Raw genomic sequence first — 13,794 nt, 5'->3', positions numbered from 1 at the left:
GGAAGACACAACATCGAAGTGTAAATAAAAATGTGTACAAAACAGAACAATAATTTGCTCTTGTCGGAAGCCAGTACCGGGATGCGAACCCAGTACCTACCAGTTTTAAGTTCGATGACGTAGCAATTGCCCAACCGATGTCGGTGGTTATACATTTAATAAACCCGGAAGACACAACATCGAAGTGTAAATAAAAATGTGTACAAAACAGAACAATAATTTGCTCTTGTCGGAAGCCAGTACCGGGATGCGAACCCAGTACCTACCAGTTTTAAGTTCGATGACGTAGCAATTGCCCAACCGATGTCGGTGATTACACACTTAGTAAAGCCGGCAGCTACAACGTCGAAGTGTAAACACAAATGTGTACAAAACAGAACAATAACTTGCTCTTGTTAGAAGCCAGTACCGGGATGCGAACCCAGTACATTTACGTTTGATGACGAAACAACTGCACAACCGATGTCGGTGATTATACACTTAGTAAACCCGGTGGATACAGCATCGAAGTGTTTTTAAAAAAAAGTTTACAAAACAGAACAATAACCGAACATTTCCGATGACCATATTTGTAATGAGTCACCTTTATGAACTCGACTTATCGTATTGTTTTTAGAATGATATTTCAGCGATCGAAGAAAACGTGTTGCTACTCCCGTCCACGCGCAGTTCAAGTCGTTCAGATAAAAGGTTAACTAAAAACTTTCAATACTTACTGTTTACCTAATGTGTCATGGACAATACCTGAAGATCTTGTGAAACAGGTGCCTGGTATTTACAAGATAGTATTCCTTCTTTGGGAGGCACCTGTTGAACGTCATGAAGAGTATAAAACGGACAACAATAGCAAGTTGTGGGCCAAGAGTCCATTATAAACTGTATACTGGACACGATGAATTCCTCGTGGGTTCTTGCCGTGACTTTGATTGCGTGTCTCTCTCATGGAATAGGTAAGTTGGTTTGATAGTTATCTCGTAAGAATGTATATATTGGGGCTTCCTTATACTTAAGCGTACGAGACGAGGGGTCGGGTAGATTCAACTGTCCCCTACCCGACCCCCAGTGCTGGAGCATATCTTCACTTTCGGGCAAAATCGAAAGAGATATTCGGGCAAAAGGAGCTGGCCTGAAACCATTTCACCATGTATTTCCATCACTCTATTCTCAATATTAGTTGTAATCCATGTAAAATATGATGAGAGATTCGTTTGCAACCCTATATAGTTGTTTGGGAATAATTGAAGTATGAATAAATGTTGTTATCCAGACTGGAGCCTGACTCCCCTCCCTCCGCCCTTAAAAGTAAAAAAAAAAATGCTTACTAGTCATGGCAAATTGCTCCGCAAACATCCACATCGTATAAGCATATGCATCCACGTTTAAAGAGACATTTTTATAAAGTTACAATTGAGTGAAACATGAGTCTATGATTTTCAAATGGTGAAATACCCTCTAAAAATAGACTAAAACTCAACTCCATAACTGTTACTTCTCAGACGCACGTGCGTTTTTTAAGATATGAGAAATATATTTTGTGATATTCAAAACACCAGGATCACTAAAAACACTTTCGCATGTACGGAGATGGACAATTTAAACAATACAATCTAAGTAAAGTATGATTTCGGTTATCCAACAGTGAAAAATATGTCTTAGTGTTTAAAAACTTGGGTATGTCCCTTTAAACATAACTTTTTGTTCTTTTCAGTTGAGAGTAAAAGTGCCCTAGTACGACACAGAAGGGCATATGTAAGTATACCCACAATTACCAGTATATTACATTTAATTTATTTCATTGTTGTTGTTGATTATTATTATGGATAAAATCGGAAATATTTACTGATTGTACATATGTGTTAACTCCTCTTTACTACGACTCTTCAGTGTTAATTTTTATTCTGGGGTTTATCCCGAAAGTTGGTCTTGTGGAGTACTTTTCCAATACCAAAAAAAAGGGAGACCCATATGATGTTAATAACTACAAAGGCATAACTATTATGAGTTCCTTTGCAAAGGTGTTTTCTTTAGTATTAAGAAACAAATTAAATATTGGTGTGAAGACACAAATAAATTCAGTTTGGTTTCAGGGATGGGTGTGGTACTATTGATTTTATGTTTATCCTATACGCATTAATTTCAAAGATTCTAAGCGAAAAACAAAACATATTTTGTGCTTTCATCGATTTTTTAGAAAAGCTTTTGATACTATATATTATACTTTTTTATGTTCTCAGTTATTAAAATATGAGGTAGGAAATAAATGTGTAACGATGCTAGAGTCAATGTATAGCCCTTACCCAAGTACGAAATTGTAGACTATTTTCTAATATTTCAGACTTCTTTTTACGTGTCACTAGGAGTTAAGCAGGGTGAACCTTTATCACCTATATTATTTATTATGTGTGCTAATGATATGCAGTCTGAATTTTCTGATATTGTTGATCCAATTAGATTATTAGAGGATATTTCTATGCAGACGATACGATTTGATTTTCTAAATCGGAAGATGGTTTGCACTTAGTATTAAATAAATTGGCAATTTACTGTGATACGTGGGGCCTCGAAGTGAACAAAACAAAATTATGTGTAGTTAAAAGTCATAAATCTACCAATGTATCAATGTTGGCGTTACAAACTTATAGTGTTGAATATTGTTTATCAGTTAGGTAGTACATTTAGTTACACTGGTAATTTTAAATTAGCATGCAAAACTTTGTCAGAACAGGCGTTAAAGTGTGTATACTCATTATTTTCGACTGTGTCTATGAATATTAGTACAAACTTATATATATTTGATAGAAATGTTGTACTAATTTTATTGTATGGTTCAGAGGTGAGCGCAATAGGTAATATTTGCGACTTAGAAAAAATAAAAATAAAATCTTGTAAAATCATCCTCAGTGCCAAGATAAGAACCCAAAATAACGCTATTTTATTAGAGCTTGGAAGGTTATCTATCTTTGTTATATGTAAACAGAGAATATTGATGTATTGGTTAAAATAATTAATAACAAGGATTCTATTATCTACAAAATGTATAGAATACTTAGAGAAAATGCCAATACTATGACTAAGTATAAACACTGAACAATGTATATGTATGTTCAAGTTTTGTTACAAGAACTTGGATTTTTGTATCTTTTGGGATTCTGAAGATGTATCAGCTGTATCACCATAAAGCATTAAACACAGAAATCAGCTTAGGCCAAATAAGGCATTAAACTTAGACATCAATTTAGGCAAAATGTTTTGCACGCTTAAGAAACTATTACAAGTTCAAAACTGACTACTATTATTAAGCCTATCTAGATAGTATATTTTGTACAACATATAGGATTGCTGTGCTTAATTTAAGGTGTGATGTGTTAGATGTCAATATTAAAAATGGCAGACATCAAAATAATGACCTGTGTTTTCGTTGTTAATTCAGAAATGTTCTGACTACCCCTCATCTCACTCCATGTGTCTGACGGACAAGGGGACGAATGTGCCGTTATCGGCTGCCGACAAAAAGGCCATATTGGACATACACAACGAACTTCGGGCTGGCGTCAGCCCTCCAGCAAGCGACATGCAGATACTGGTAAAATGTTTTGTGTTTGTTTGTTGTTTATTTGCGTTTGTTTTTAATTTTACTAGTCACAACAAGTTAAGGGCCAGAATAAAAGTTTACCTTACTTTCTCAAAATAAATTTGTTTTCTTAATAAAATCAGGGGCGGTGATAGGTAATGAAAAGTAATTTACAGACTTTAATAAAACATTCAAGATTGCATGTACATGAGCCTTTTACTCCCAGCTTGTTTGTTTGCCGGTAGATAGCGTATGATAAATGCATACAAAAATCCTAGATTATTTGACTTTTTAAAACTTTTTTTTCTGACTAAGTAGGGTACTCGTTTTTCATGTTAAAGGACATTCCTGAGTTTGCTGCATTGTAAGATGTTTCCGACTAATAAAATATTTCTACGAATAAACTTACATGTTAAATATATTTTCTTGTTTAGAATATCAGTGTATATATATATATTAAATGTGTTCCTGGTCGTCTTAATATTTGTAAGAAGCCCAAACTGGATTTTGTCTTCAAATAATTTCGTACGTACGAAAATGTTTTTTGTCTTTTTTAGGAAATAAAATGAGATTTAATGTAGTACAAATATGAGAACGATCAGAAAACGTTTACTATACAGCCACTAATATGTTATGCAGAGAAATATATTTGATATGTAATTACAGTCGTCAAAAAGTCTTTGTTAGTCGATAACATCTAAAAAAATTGCAGCAAACTGAGGAATGTCCCTTTAACACTTTCCATGTTTGATTAGGGTTGGGAGGGTATACATTTCTTTGTAATCTGGCTACGGACAACCATGCCACTAAAACGTAAACTGAACATTCTGGACTGTGGTCGAGCCCTGACATGTCTGAATGATAGCATATACACGAGACAAGTAGCGAGATGCCTGCAAGTGAGCCACCCCGTCATCCATTAGTTACAAGGGCGTTTCCATACCACTGACACGGCTATGGGCTACCCATCTCAGACTCAGTATTCGTGCGGCCCTTAACTTCATGTGACTAGTATATTATCTGGGTTCTATATGTATGTATGTATGTATGTATGTATGTATGTATGTATGTATGTATGTATGTATGTATGTATGTATGTATGTATGTATATATATATATATATATATATATATATATATATATATATATATATATATATATATATATATATACACACATGTATATATATATATATATACACACATGTATATATATATGTGTGTGTGTGTGTGTGTGTGTGTGTGTGTGTGTGTGTGTGTGTGTGTGTGTTAGAAATCACTGCATGAATGTTATTTGTAATAGATTTAAATATCATGAAATAAGTTTTATCTTTGAACATCTGGAGTAAATATTATAAGTAATATCTTAAATATGCTAAAACATTTAAAGTTTGTTTTGTTTAATGGAACCACTAGAGCACATTGATTTATTAATCATAGGCTATTGGATGTCGAACATATGGTAATTTCGACATGTAGTCTTAGAGAGGAAACTCGCTACATTTTTCCTTTAGTATCAAGGGATATTTTATATGTACCACCCCACAGACAGGATAGTACATACCAAGGCCTTTAATATACCAGTCGTGGTGCACTGGGTGGAACCAGAAATAGCTGAATGAGCCACCGAAGGGATTCAGTAGGCCGCCCAAAAAGAATGTGGCGTCCTGTAAAGGATATCCTGGGAAGTGGCAGTCCTCCTATAAACGTGGCTTCTGATTGTGATTCGTAGAAACAATCACGGTTTCGCCCAAATTTTCTTTTCACTCTGTTATGTGCAGAGATATTGTTTTGATTACGGAAAACTGTTTTCTTGTTCAGATTATACGTCACAGAATAATCAGTTTTGTATTAACTTTTAAAACGTACAGTAATCAATTTCGATCGTGTTTATTTCATTAGATGGTATGGCTGTGGCAATCTGGTCAAAACCATGGAGCTGCAAATCAGATGTCATCAAATCGATATCCTACAACTGGAAGATTGCTGTTTAACACATACTAAAAATATATATATTACACGACGTTATGGAAGGGCGGGTCGTAGCCCAGTGGTAAAGCGCTCGTTTGATGCGCGGTCGGTCTGGGATCGATCCCCATCGGTGGGCCCATTGGGCTATTTCCCAGTGGACCTCGACTGGCATATCAAAGGTCGTGGTAGGTGCTATCATGTCTGTGGGATGGTGCATATAAAAGATGCCTTGCTACTAATGGAAAAATGTAGTGTGTTTCCTCACTAAGACTATATGTCAAAATTACCAATTGTTTGACATCCAATAGCCGTGGATTAATAGATCAATGTGATCTAGTGGTGTTGTTAAGCAAAACAAACAAAATTTAACAGGTATGGACGAAAATTATGATTACATTATATTTATTTATTTATTTATTCATTCATTCATTCATTCATTCATTCATTCATTCATTCATTCATTCATTCATTCATTCATTCATTCATTCATTCATTCATTCATTCATTCATTTATTTATTTACTTATTTACTTACTTACTTCAGCACTGGGATGATGAACTTGCCGCAATTGCCGCCAAATGGGGTGCACAATGCCAACAGGGTCATGATGCGAACTCCGCTCGCAGAGCTAATAGTAAGTTTGATAACCAACCAGTTATAACCAAGAAATTCAAGGTTGCATTGCACTAATTCGGAGAGTTCCGGTTTAAAGCTCGAGTTTATGGAGTAAATTTTTTTTTTTTAATTCGAGCTCTTATTGGTAGCAATATGTGTTATTTGTTCAACGACCATTATTATAATTAGTAAATAAATATAGTTTAATATAGCACATACAGTGAAACTACTCTAAACCGGACACCCTCGTGACCAAGTTAATTGTCCGGTATTATGAGGTATCCTGCTTAGAGAGGTTAAGTTTAGTATTGATTATTAAAAGGGACTGTGAAAAAACGTACGGCTTTGAGGAAATTCCGGTTTACAGAGGGTGGTTTTACAGTCGCTTTAATATTGTCTGTCCCGTGTTTATTAAAGTCAAGCAACCCAGGACAGTCGCTTTAATATCCTCTGTCCCGTGTTTATTAAAGTCAAGCAACCCAGGACAGTCGCTTTAATATCCTCTGTCCCGTGTTTATTAAAGTCAAGCAACCCAGGACAGTCGCTTTAATATCAAGCTCGCTGTCCCGTGTTTATTAAAGTCAAGCAACCCAGGACAGTCGCTTTAATATTCTCTGTCCCGTGTTTATTAAAGTCAAGCAACCCAGGACAGTCGCTTTAATATCCTCTGTCCCGTGTTTATTAAAGTCAAGCAACCCAGGACAGTCGCTTTAATATCCTCTGTCCCGTGTTTATTAAAGTCAAGCAACCCAGGACAGTCGCTTTAATATTCTCTGTCCCGTGTTTATTAAAGTCAAGCAACCCAGGACAGTCGCTTTAATATTCTCTGTCCCGTGTTTATTAAAGTCAAGCAACCCAGGACAGTCGCTTTAATATTCTCTGTCCCGTGTTTATTAAAGTCAAGCAACCCAGGACAGTCGCTTTAATATCCTCTGTCCCGTGTTTATTAAAGTCAAGCAACCCAGGACAGTCGCTTTAATATTCTCTGTCCCGTGTTTATTAAAGTCAAGCAACCCAGTCAAGCAACAGTCGCTTTAATATTCTCTGTCCCGTGTTTATTAAAGTCAAGCAACCCAGGACAGTCGCTTTAATATCCTCTGTCCCGTGTTTATTAAAGTCAAGCAACCCAGGACAGTCGCTTTAATATCCTCTGTCCCGTGTTTATTAAAGTCAAGCAACCCAGGACAGTCGCTTTAATATCATTAAAGTCAAGCAACCCAGGACAGTCGCTTTAATATCCTCTGTCCCGTGTTTATTAAAGTCAAGCAACCCAGGACAGTCGCTTTAATATCCTCTGTCCCGTGTTTATTAAAGTCAAGCAACCCAGGACAGTCGCTTTAATATCCTCTGTCCCGTGTTTATTAAAGTCAAGCAACCCAGGACAGTCGCTTTAATATCCTCTGTCCCGTGTTTATTAAAGTCAAGCAACCCAGGACAGTCGCTTTAATATCCTCTGTCCCGTGTTTATTAAAGTCAAGCAACCCAGGACAGTCGCTTTAATATCCTCTGTCCCGTGTTTATTAAAGTCAAGCAACCCAGGACAGTCGCTTTAATATCCTCTGTCCCGTGTTTATTAAAGTCAAGCAACCCAGGACAGTCGCTTTAATATCCTCTGTCCCGTGTTTATTAAAGTCAAGCAACCCAGGACAGTCGCTTTAATATCCTCTGTCCCGTGTTTATTAAAGTCAAGCAACCCAGGACAGTCGCTTTAATATCTCTGTCCCGTGTTTATTAAAGTCAAGCAACCCAGGACAGTCGCTTTAATATCCTCTGTCCCGTGTTTATTAAAGTCAAGCAACCCAGGACAGTCGCTTTAATATTCTCTGTCCCGTGTTTATTAAAGTCAAGCAACCCAGGACAGTCGCTTTAATATATTCTCTGTCCCGTGTTTATTAAAGTCAAGCAACCCAGGACAGTCGCTTTAATATCCTCTGTCCCGTGTTTATTAAAGTCAAGCAACCCAGGACAGTCGCTTTAATAATATGTCTCTCTACATATATCTCTACATGTCTCTGTGACTCTCTGCATGTCCTTCTGTCTCTCCTCGTGTCTATCTGTGAGTTTCTACATGTCTCTGTGTCTCTCTACATGTCTATGTGTGTCTCTCTACATGTCTCTCTGTGTGTCTCTCTCTACATGTCTGTATCTCTGTGTCTCTCCTTCGACTGTGTCTCTCATTCTGTATGTATGTGTGTGTATGTATGTATGTATGTATGTATGTATGTATGTATGTATGTATGTATGTATGTGTGTGTGTATATATATATATATATATATATATATATATATATATATATATATATATATATATATATATATATATATATATATGATGAGAGAGAGAGAGAGAGAGAGAGAGAGAGAGACAGACAGAGAGACAGACAGATAGAGGCAGATTGGTAGCAGATAATTAATTAACATTTTACCATCTCAGGTTGTCTTGGCAACAGCTGCTAGAGTAGGGTGCGCAAAGGTAGACTGCACTGGCAAACTGAGTTATGGGACGCTTTATGCCTGCAATTATGCAACAGGGTAAGTCGTGAGAGAATAATAGATGTGGTGGATGGATGGAAATGTGGATGAATTAATTATGTCTAAATAGATTTGTGAGCTCATAAAATTTGTTTTGTTTAGCGACACCACTAGAGCACATTGATTTATTAATCACTGACTATTGAATATCAAACATTTGGTAATTTTAACATATAGTCTTAGAGAGAAAACCGCTATATTTTACATCAGTGGCAAGGGATCTTTTATGTGCACCATCCCACAGGCATGTTAACACATACCACGGTATTTGATATACCAGTCGTGGTGTACTGGCTATACACACACACACACACACACACACAGACATCTGCCCGTCCGTCCTTCCTTCCTTCCTTCCTTCCTTCCGTCCGTCCGTCTGTCCGTCCGTGCATCCATGCATCCATCCATCCATCCATACATACATGTACATCCATACATACATCCATCCTTCCACGCTAAAAAAGAAAAGAAAATTAAAAACCTCTCGTAATCGTGGTAAATAAATAAATAAATAAATAAATAAATATATATATGCACTTTAATATTTTATTTTATACAGACAGACGCCAAGTCAGCAGAAAAAGCCCTATTGCACGGGGTCGACTTGCAAGACGTGCACATCAAAGAAAAACAACTTATGTGGTAAACCATTTTCATTCGTTTCGTCTTATAGAAAGGCTCGTCTCAGGAACAAAAACAACAAAGAAAAGAAAATAGAAAAACAAAACAAAAAAACACAAGAAATACCCACCAACCCACCCACCCAAAGAAAACCCACAAATATACGACGCATATGTGAGTATGCTAATCGTAAAAAGTAACCCATTTTATGGCGGTAGCGAGTTACCTGTCTCATTTATCTATGTGGTCTTTAGTTAGTGCCGTGGGTCAGACCAGCTTTATTAGCGGCAGAGGACGAGGATGCCAGGTGGGTGCAGCGAAATACACAGAGACTGCACCCGTTGAGGAAGTTGAGACAGATAGGTGCTGTGGACAGCTCAGAAGACAGAGTCGCAGGAAACTGACAGAAAGGGTCGAAACAGAATGAAATCGTGGGAGAAATCGGAATTTTGTTTAATATTAAGATAATAAGAATGATAGGCAGAGGGTGATAGATGAGAAAGATGAATGAACGTGTGAGCCAGCTTTGACGGGATTTGAACCACTGTCGTCAGCTTGATTGTCCAGCAGCTTATCCACTAGACCACCAAGCTCACATATGTATGTGGTTTTAAAACCATCTGTTCAACGCCGTATTATAACAGAAATTAAAGTGTATTGTGTGCGTCGATATATAAAATATTCCTTTCTTCTTGTTTTTTCCCCTTTTTTTCGGGGGGGGGGGAGGGAGGGGGGGATTTAGCTCAACAGATAAATGCTGGCTTGAGGTGCATGCGTCGCAGGATCGAACTACCTCGGCGGATCCATTCAACTGATTGGTCTTTTTTCTCGTTCCAGCCAGTACACCACAACTGGTCAAAAGCCGTGATGTGTGCTCTCTTGCTACTAATAGAAAAATGTAGCGGGTTTATAGTCTAAGAGTTGTTAAACAAAACAAATTCCTCTTCTTCCTTCTTTTCATTTAAACGGTAATTCTGGTATGTCTGGAGAAGTCCCTCTGTTATAGTGCCCCAACCTTTACCCACCCCAGGGTCGAGATGTCGCCCAGTGGTAAAACGTTCGCTTGATGCGCGGTCGGTCCCCGTCGGTGGGCCCATTGGGTTATTTCTTGTCCCAGCCAGTGCTCCACAACTGGTGTAACAAAGGCCGTGGTGTGTACTATCCTGTCTGTGGGATGGTGCATATAAAAGATCCCTTGCTGCTAATCGAAAAGAGTAGCCCATGAAGTGGCGACAACGAGTTTACTCTCTCAATATCTGTGTGGTCCTTAACCATATGTCTGACGCCGTATAACCGTAAATAAAGTGTGTTGAGTGCGTCGTTAAATAAAACATTTCCTTCCTTCCTTACCCACCCCATCTCGATTGCTGTTTTGAGGCTCACATTTTTTTCGGTTCGACGCGTTCGTGCGGTCTGGCTAAAAACCAAAATACATTAGATTTAATGAGAGCGTCTAGACTGCGTGCGATGCGTGCGTCTGCAAAACGCATGCGGCCAGCCGCAGTGAAATAATCGTATATGTTGTATGTACCCAAGTGTCAGACGCAACAGCAGGACCGCACGCACGAGCCGCATCCAGTCTATATGAACCTCAAGTGACATGTACGTAGATTTCATTTGCTTACCACAAGCTGAGATTCCTTTGGTCCGGTTGCGTTTGCGGCTCCGTTTACGACTCCGTTTGCGGTTGCGTTTACAATACGTTTTGAGTGAATCCATTTGACGGCAAAGTATGCGTTTATACAGCCTTTTGGGATTCCCCTAAAATTACCGCACGGCGAAACGGATGAATCGCCCCACGCAGACAGTGCTTTCAATGTCTTGGTCAGTGATAAACAGGAAGGAAATGTTTTATTTAACGACGCACTCAACACGTTTTATTTACGGTTATATGGCGTCGGACATATGGTTAAGGACCACACATATATTTTGAGATGAAGGTAGGAACTATTTTATTTAACGACGCAGTCAACACATTATATTTACGGTTATATGGCGTAGGGCATATGGTTAAGGACCACACAGATATTGATATTGTTCTCTAGTGGTGTCGTTAAACAAAACAAACAAAATCAATGATCATTTTAGATAGTGATACCTGTTAGTCTGTTTTCCTTAGTATACTCAACTTATTAAAAATATTTCTACACCTTTTGACTTCATCTGTTTTCACACACACACACACACACACACACATACACACACACACACACACACGCACGCACACACACACACACACACATATACATATATATATATATATATATATTATTTATTTATTTATTTTTTATTATTATTATTATTAAGAAGAAAAACGCAATGAGTTGAATGCTGCCAATGATAAAATATTGTTTGTTTGGGGTTTTTTTGTAGACTGCCAGGGAAAGGTGTGCTTTAATGGCGGCACATTCGACCTCTCGACCTGCTCGTGTACATGCTGGCCACTCTACACAGGGGATCAGTGCGAAACAAGTGGGTTTCTTCTTTTTATCAATATTTTAGAGACTTATAACAGTTAATAGCAGTGCATTTGTTTGAATCCGTCTTTCTTTCTCTCTCTCTCTCTCTCTCTCTCTCTCTCTCTCTCTCTCTCTCTCTCTCTCTCTCTCTCTCTCTCTCTCTCTCTCTGCATGTCTGTCTGTCTGCCTCTACCTCTGTCTCTGTCTGCCTCTACCTCTGTCTCTGTCTCTGTCTCTCTCTCTCTCTCTCTCTCTCTCTCTCTCTCTCTCTCTCTCTCTCTGTCTGTATCTTTCTGTATCCCTCCCATTTCTGACCTTGTCTGTCTGTTTCACGATGGATGGATGTACGCACACAAACACGTGCACACACACACGCGCACACACAGACATATTGAGAGAGAGAGAGAGAGAGAGAGAGAGAGAGAGAGAGAGAGAGAGAGAGAGAGAGAGAGAGAGAGAGAGAGAGAGTGACAGAGACAGAGACAGACAGACAGACAGAGACAGACAGACAGACAGAGAGACCTACACACACATATATTATTTTCTTTCTTTTTTCTTTCCAGAGGTATGCCCTGCAACCAAAACAGATCATCCCTCCTGCACAGACGCCGAGAACGCCGACTCTTGTACAAAATACAGCAACTGGGCTCCAGAATACTGTCCGTTCTTCTGTGGACTCTGTCCGGACTGTAGGTCATTTTATTGTCTTATTTTAGGTTATGGGGGTGGGGGACGTAGCCCAGTGGTAAAACGCATGTCTTATGCGCGGTCGGTCTAGGATTGATTCCCGTCGGGTTGTCCCATTGTGCTATTTCTCGTTCCTGCCAGTGCATCACAACTTGTATATCAAAGGCTGTGGTATGTGCTGTCATGTTTGTGAGATGGTGCATGTAAAAGATACCTTGCTTCTAACTGAAAAATGTAGCGAGTTTCTTGTCTATGTCTAAATGACCAAAAATGCTTGACATCCAATAGCCAATGGTTAACAGACTGTTAAATTAACTTAATTTAACATATCAATGTGCTCTAGGGTGTCGTTAAACAAAAAACAAACAAATATGTTATGCTACATTACATCTCTCTCTCTCTCTCTCTCTCTCTCTCTCTCTCTGAATCTCTATTTCTCTTTCTCTGAATCTCTCTCTCTCTCTCTCTCTGTGTGTGTGTGTGTGTCTCTCTCTCTGAATCTCTATCTATCTTTCTCTGTCTCTTTCTCTGTCTCTTTCTCTGTCTCTGTCTCTGTCTCTCCTTCTCTCTCTCTCTCTCTCTCTCTCTCTCTCTCTCTCTCTCTCTCTCTCTCTCTCTCTCTCTCCATGTCTCTGTCTGTCTGTTGGTCTATCTCTTTGCCTGTCTGTCTGTCTGTCTGTCTGGTGGTATATCTGTCTGTCTGTCTCTGTCTCTCTCTCTCTCACACACTCTCTCTCTCTCTCTCTCTCTCTCTCTCTCTCTCTCTCTCTCTCTCTCTCTCTCTCTCTCTCTCTCTCTATCTCTCTCATTCTCGATCTCGAAAATTAATATTTCTGTCCTTTCAGCGTGTTCCATAAAGTGCGAGAACGGAGGATCTGTTAACTCGGTGCCTTGCACCTGTCTCTGTCCACCTGGCTTCACTGGCAAGCGTTGCGAAACATCAGGTAATTATTACTAAGGTTCATACATTTATAATACACCAAATATCACCAAACATCATACAATAGGGTTCATACATTTTGTAATCCACCAAATATTGCCAAACTTCAGGTAATAGGGTTCATACATTTGTAATCCACCAAATATTGCCAAACATCAGGTAATAGAGTTCATGCATTTGTAATCCACCACATATTGCCAAACATCGTGTAATAGGGTGCATGTATTTGTAATTCACCAAATATTGCCAAACATCAGGTAATAGGGTTCATGCATTTGTCATCCACCAAATGTTGCCAAACATCGTGTAATAGGGTTCATACATTTTTAATCCACCAAATATTGCCAAACATCAGGTAATAGAGTTCGTGCATTTGTAATCTACCAAATATTACAACAC

At 38.5% G+C, this 13,794-nt stretch overlaps 1 protein-coding gene across 1 annotated transcript in view; it reads left to right on the top strand.

Moving 5' to 3' along the window:
* LOC121390321 (neurogenic locus notch homolog protein 1-like) overlaps positions 1-13,794 on the top strand; it is a 40,584-nt gene that overhangs the window by 22,194 nt on the left and 4,596 nt on the right. Inside the window, exons 10-15 of the mRNA XM_041522107.1 lie at positions 1,709-1,749; positions 3,431-3,583; positions 6,085-6,175; positions 11,683-11,781; positions 12,332-12,457; positions 13,301-13,399. Of these exons, the coding sequence (XP_041378041.1) occupies positions 1,709-1,749; positions 3,431-3,583; positions 6,085-6,175; positions 11,683-11,781; positions 12,332-12,457; positions 13,301-13,399 (609 nt within the window). The remainder of the gene's footprint in view (positions 1-1,708; positions 1,750-3,430; positions 3,584-6,084; positions 6,176-11,682; positions 11,782-12,331; positions 12,458-13,300; positions 13,400-13,794) is intronic.

Source organism: Gigantopelta aegis, chromosome 15 (genome assembly GCF_016097555.1).
Source record: "Gigantopelta aegis isolate Gae_Host chromosome 15, Gae_host_genome, whole genome shotgun sequence".
Lineage (NCBI taxonomy): Eukaryota > Metazoa > Mollusca > Gastropoda > Neomphalida > Peltospiridae > Gigantopelta > Gigantopelta aegis.
This window is presented reverse-complemented; position numbering and strand designations above follow the sequence as displayed.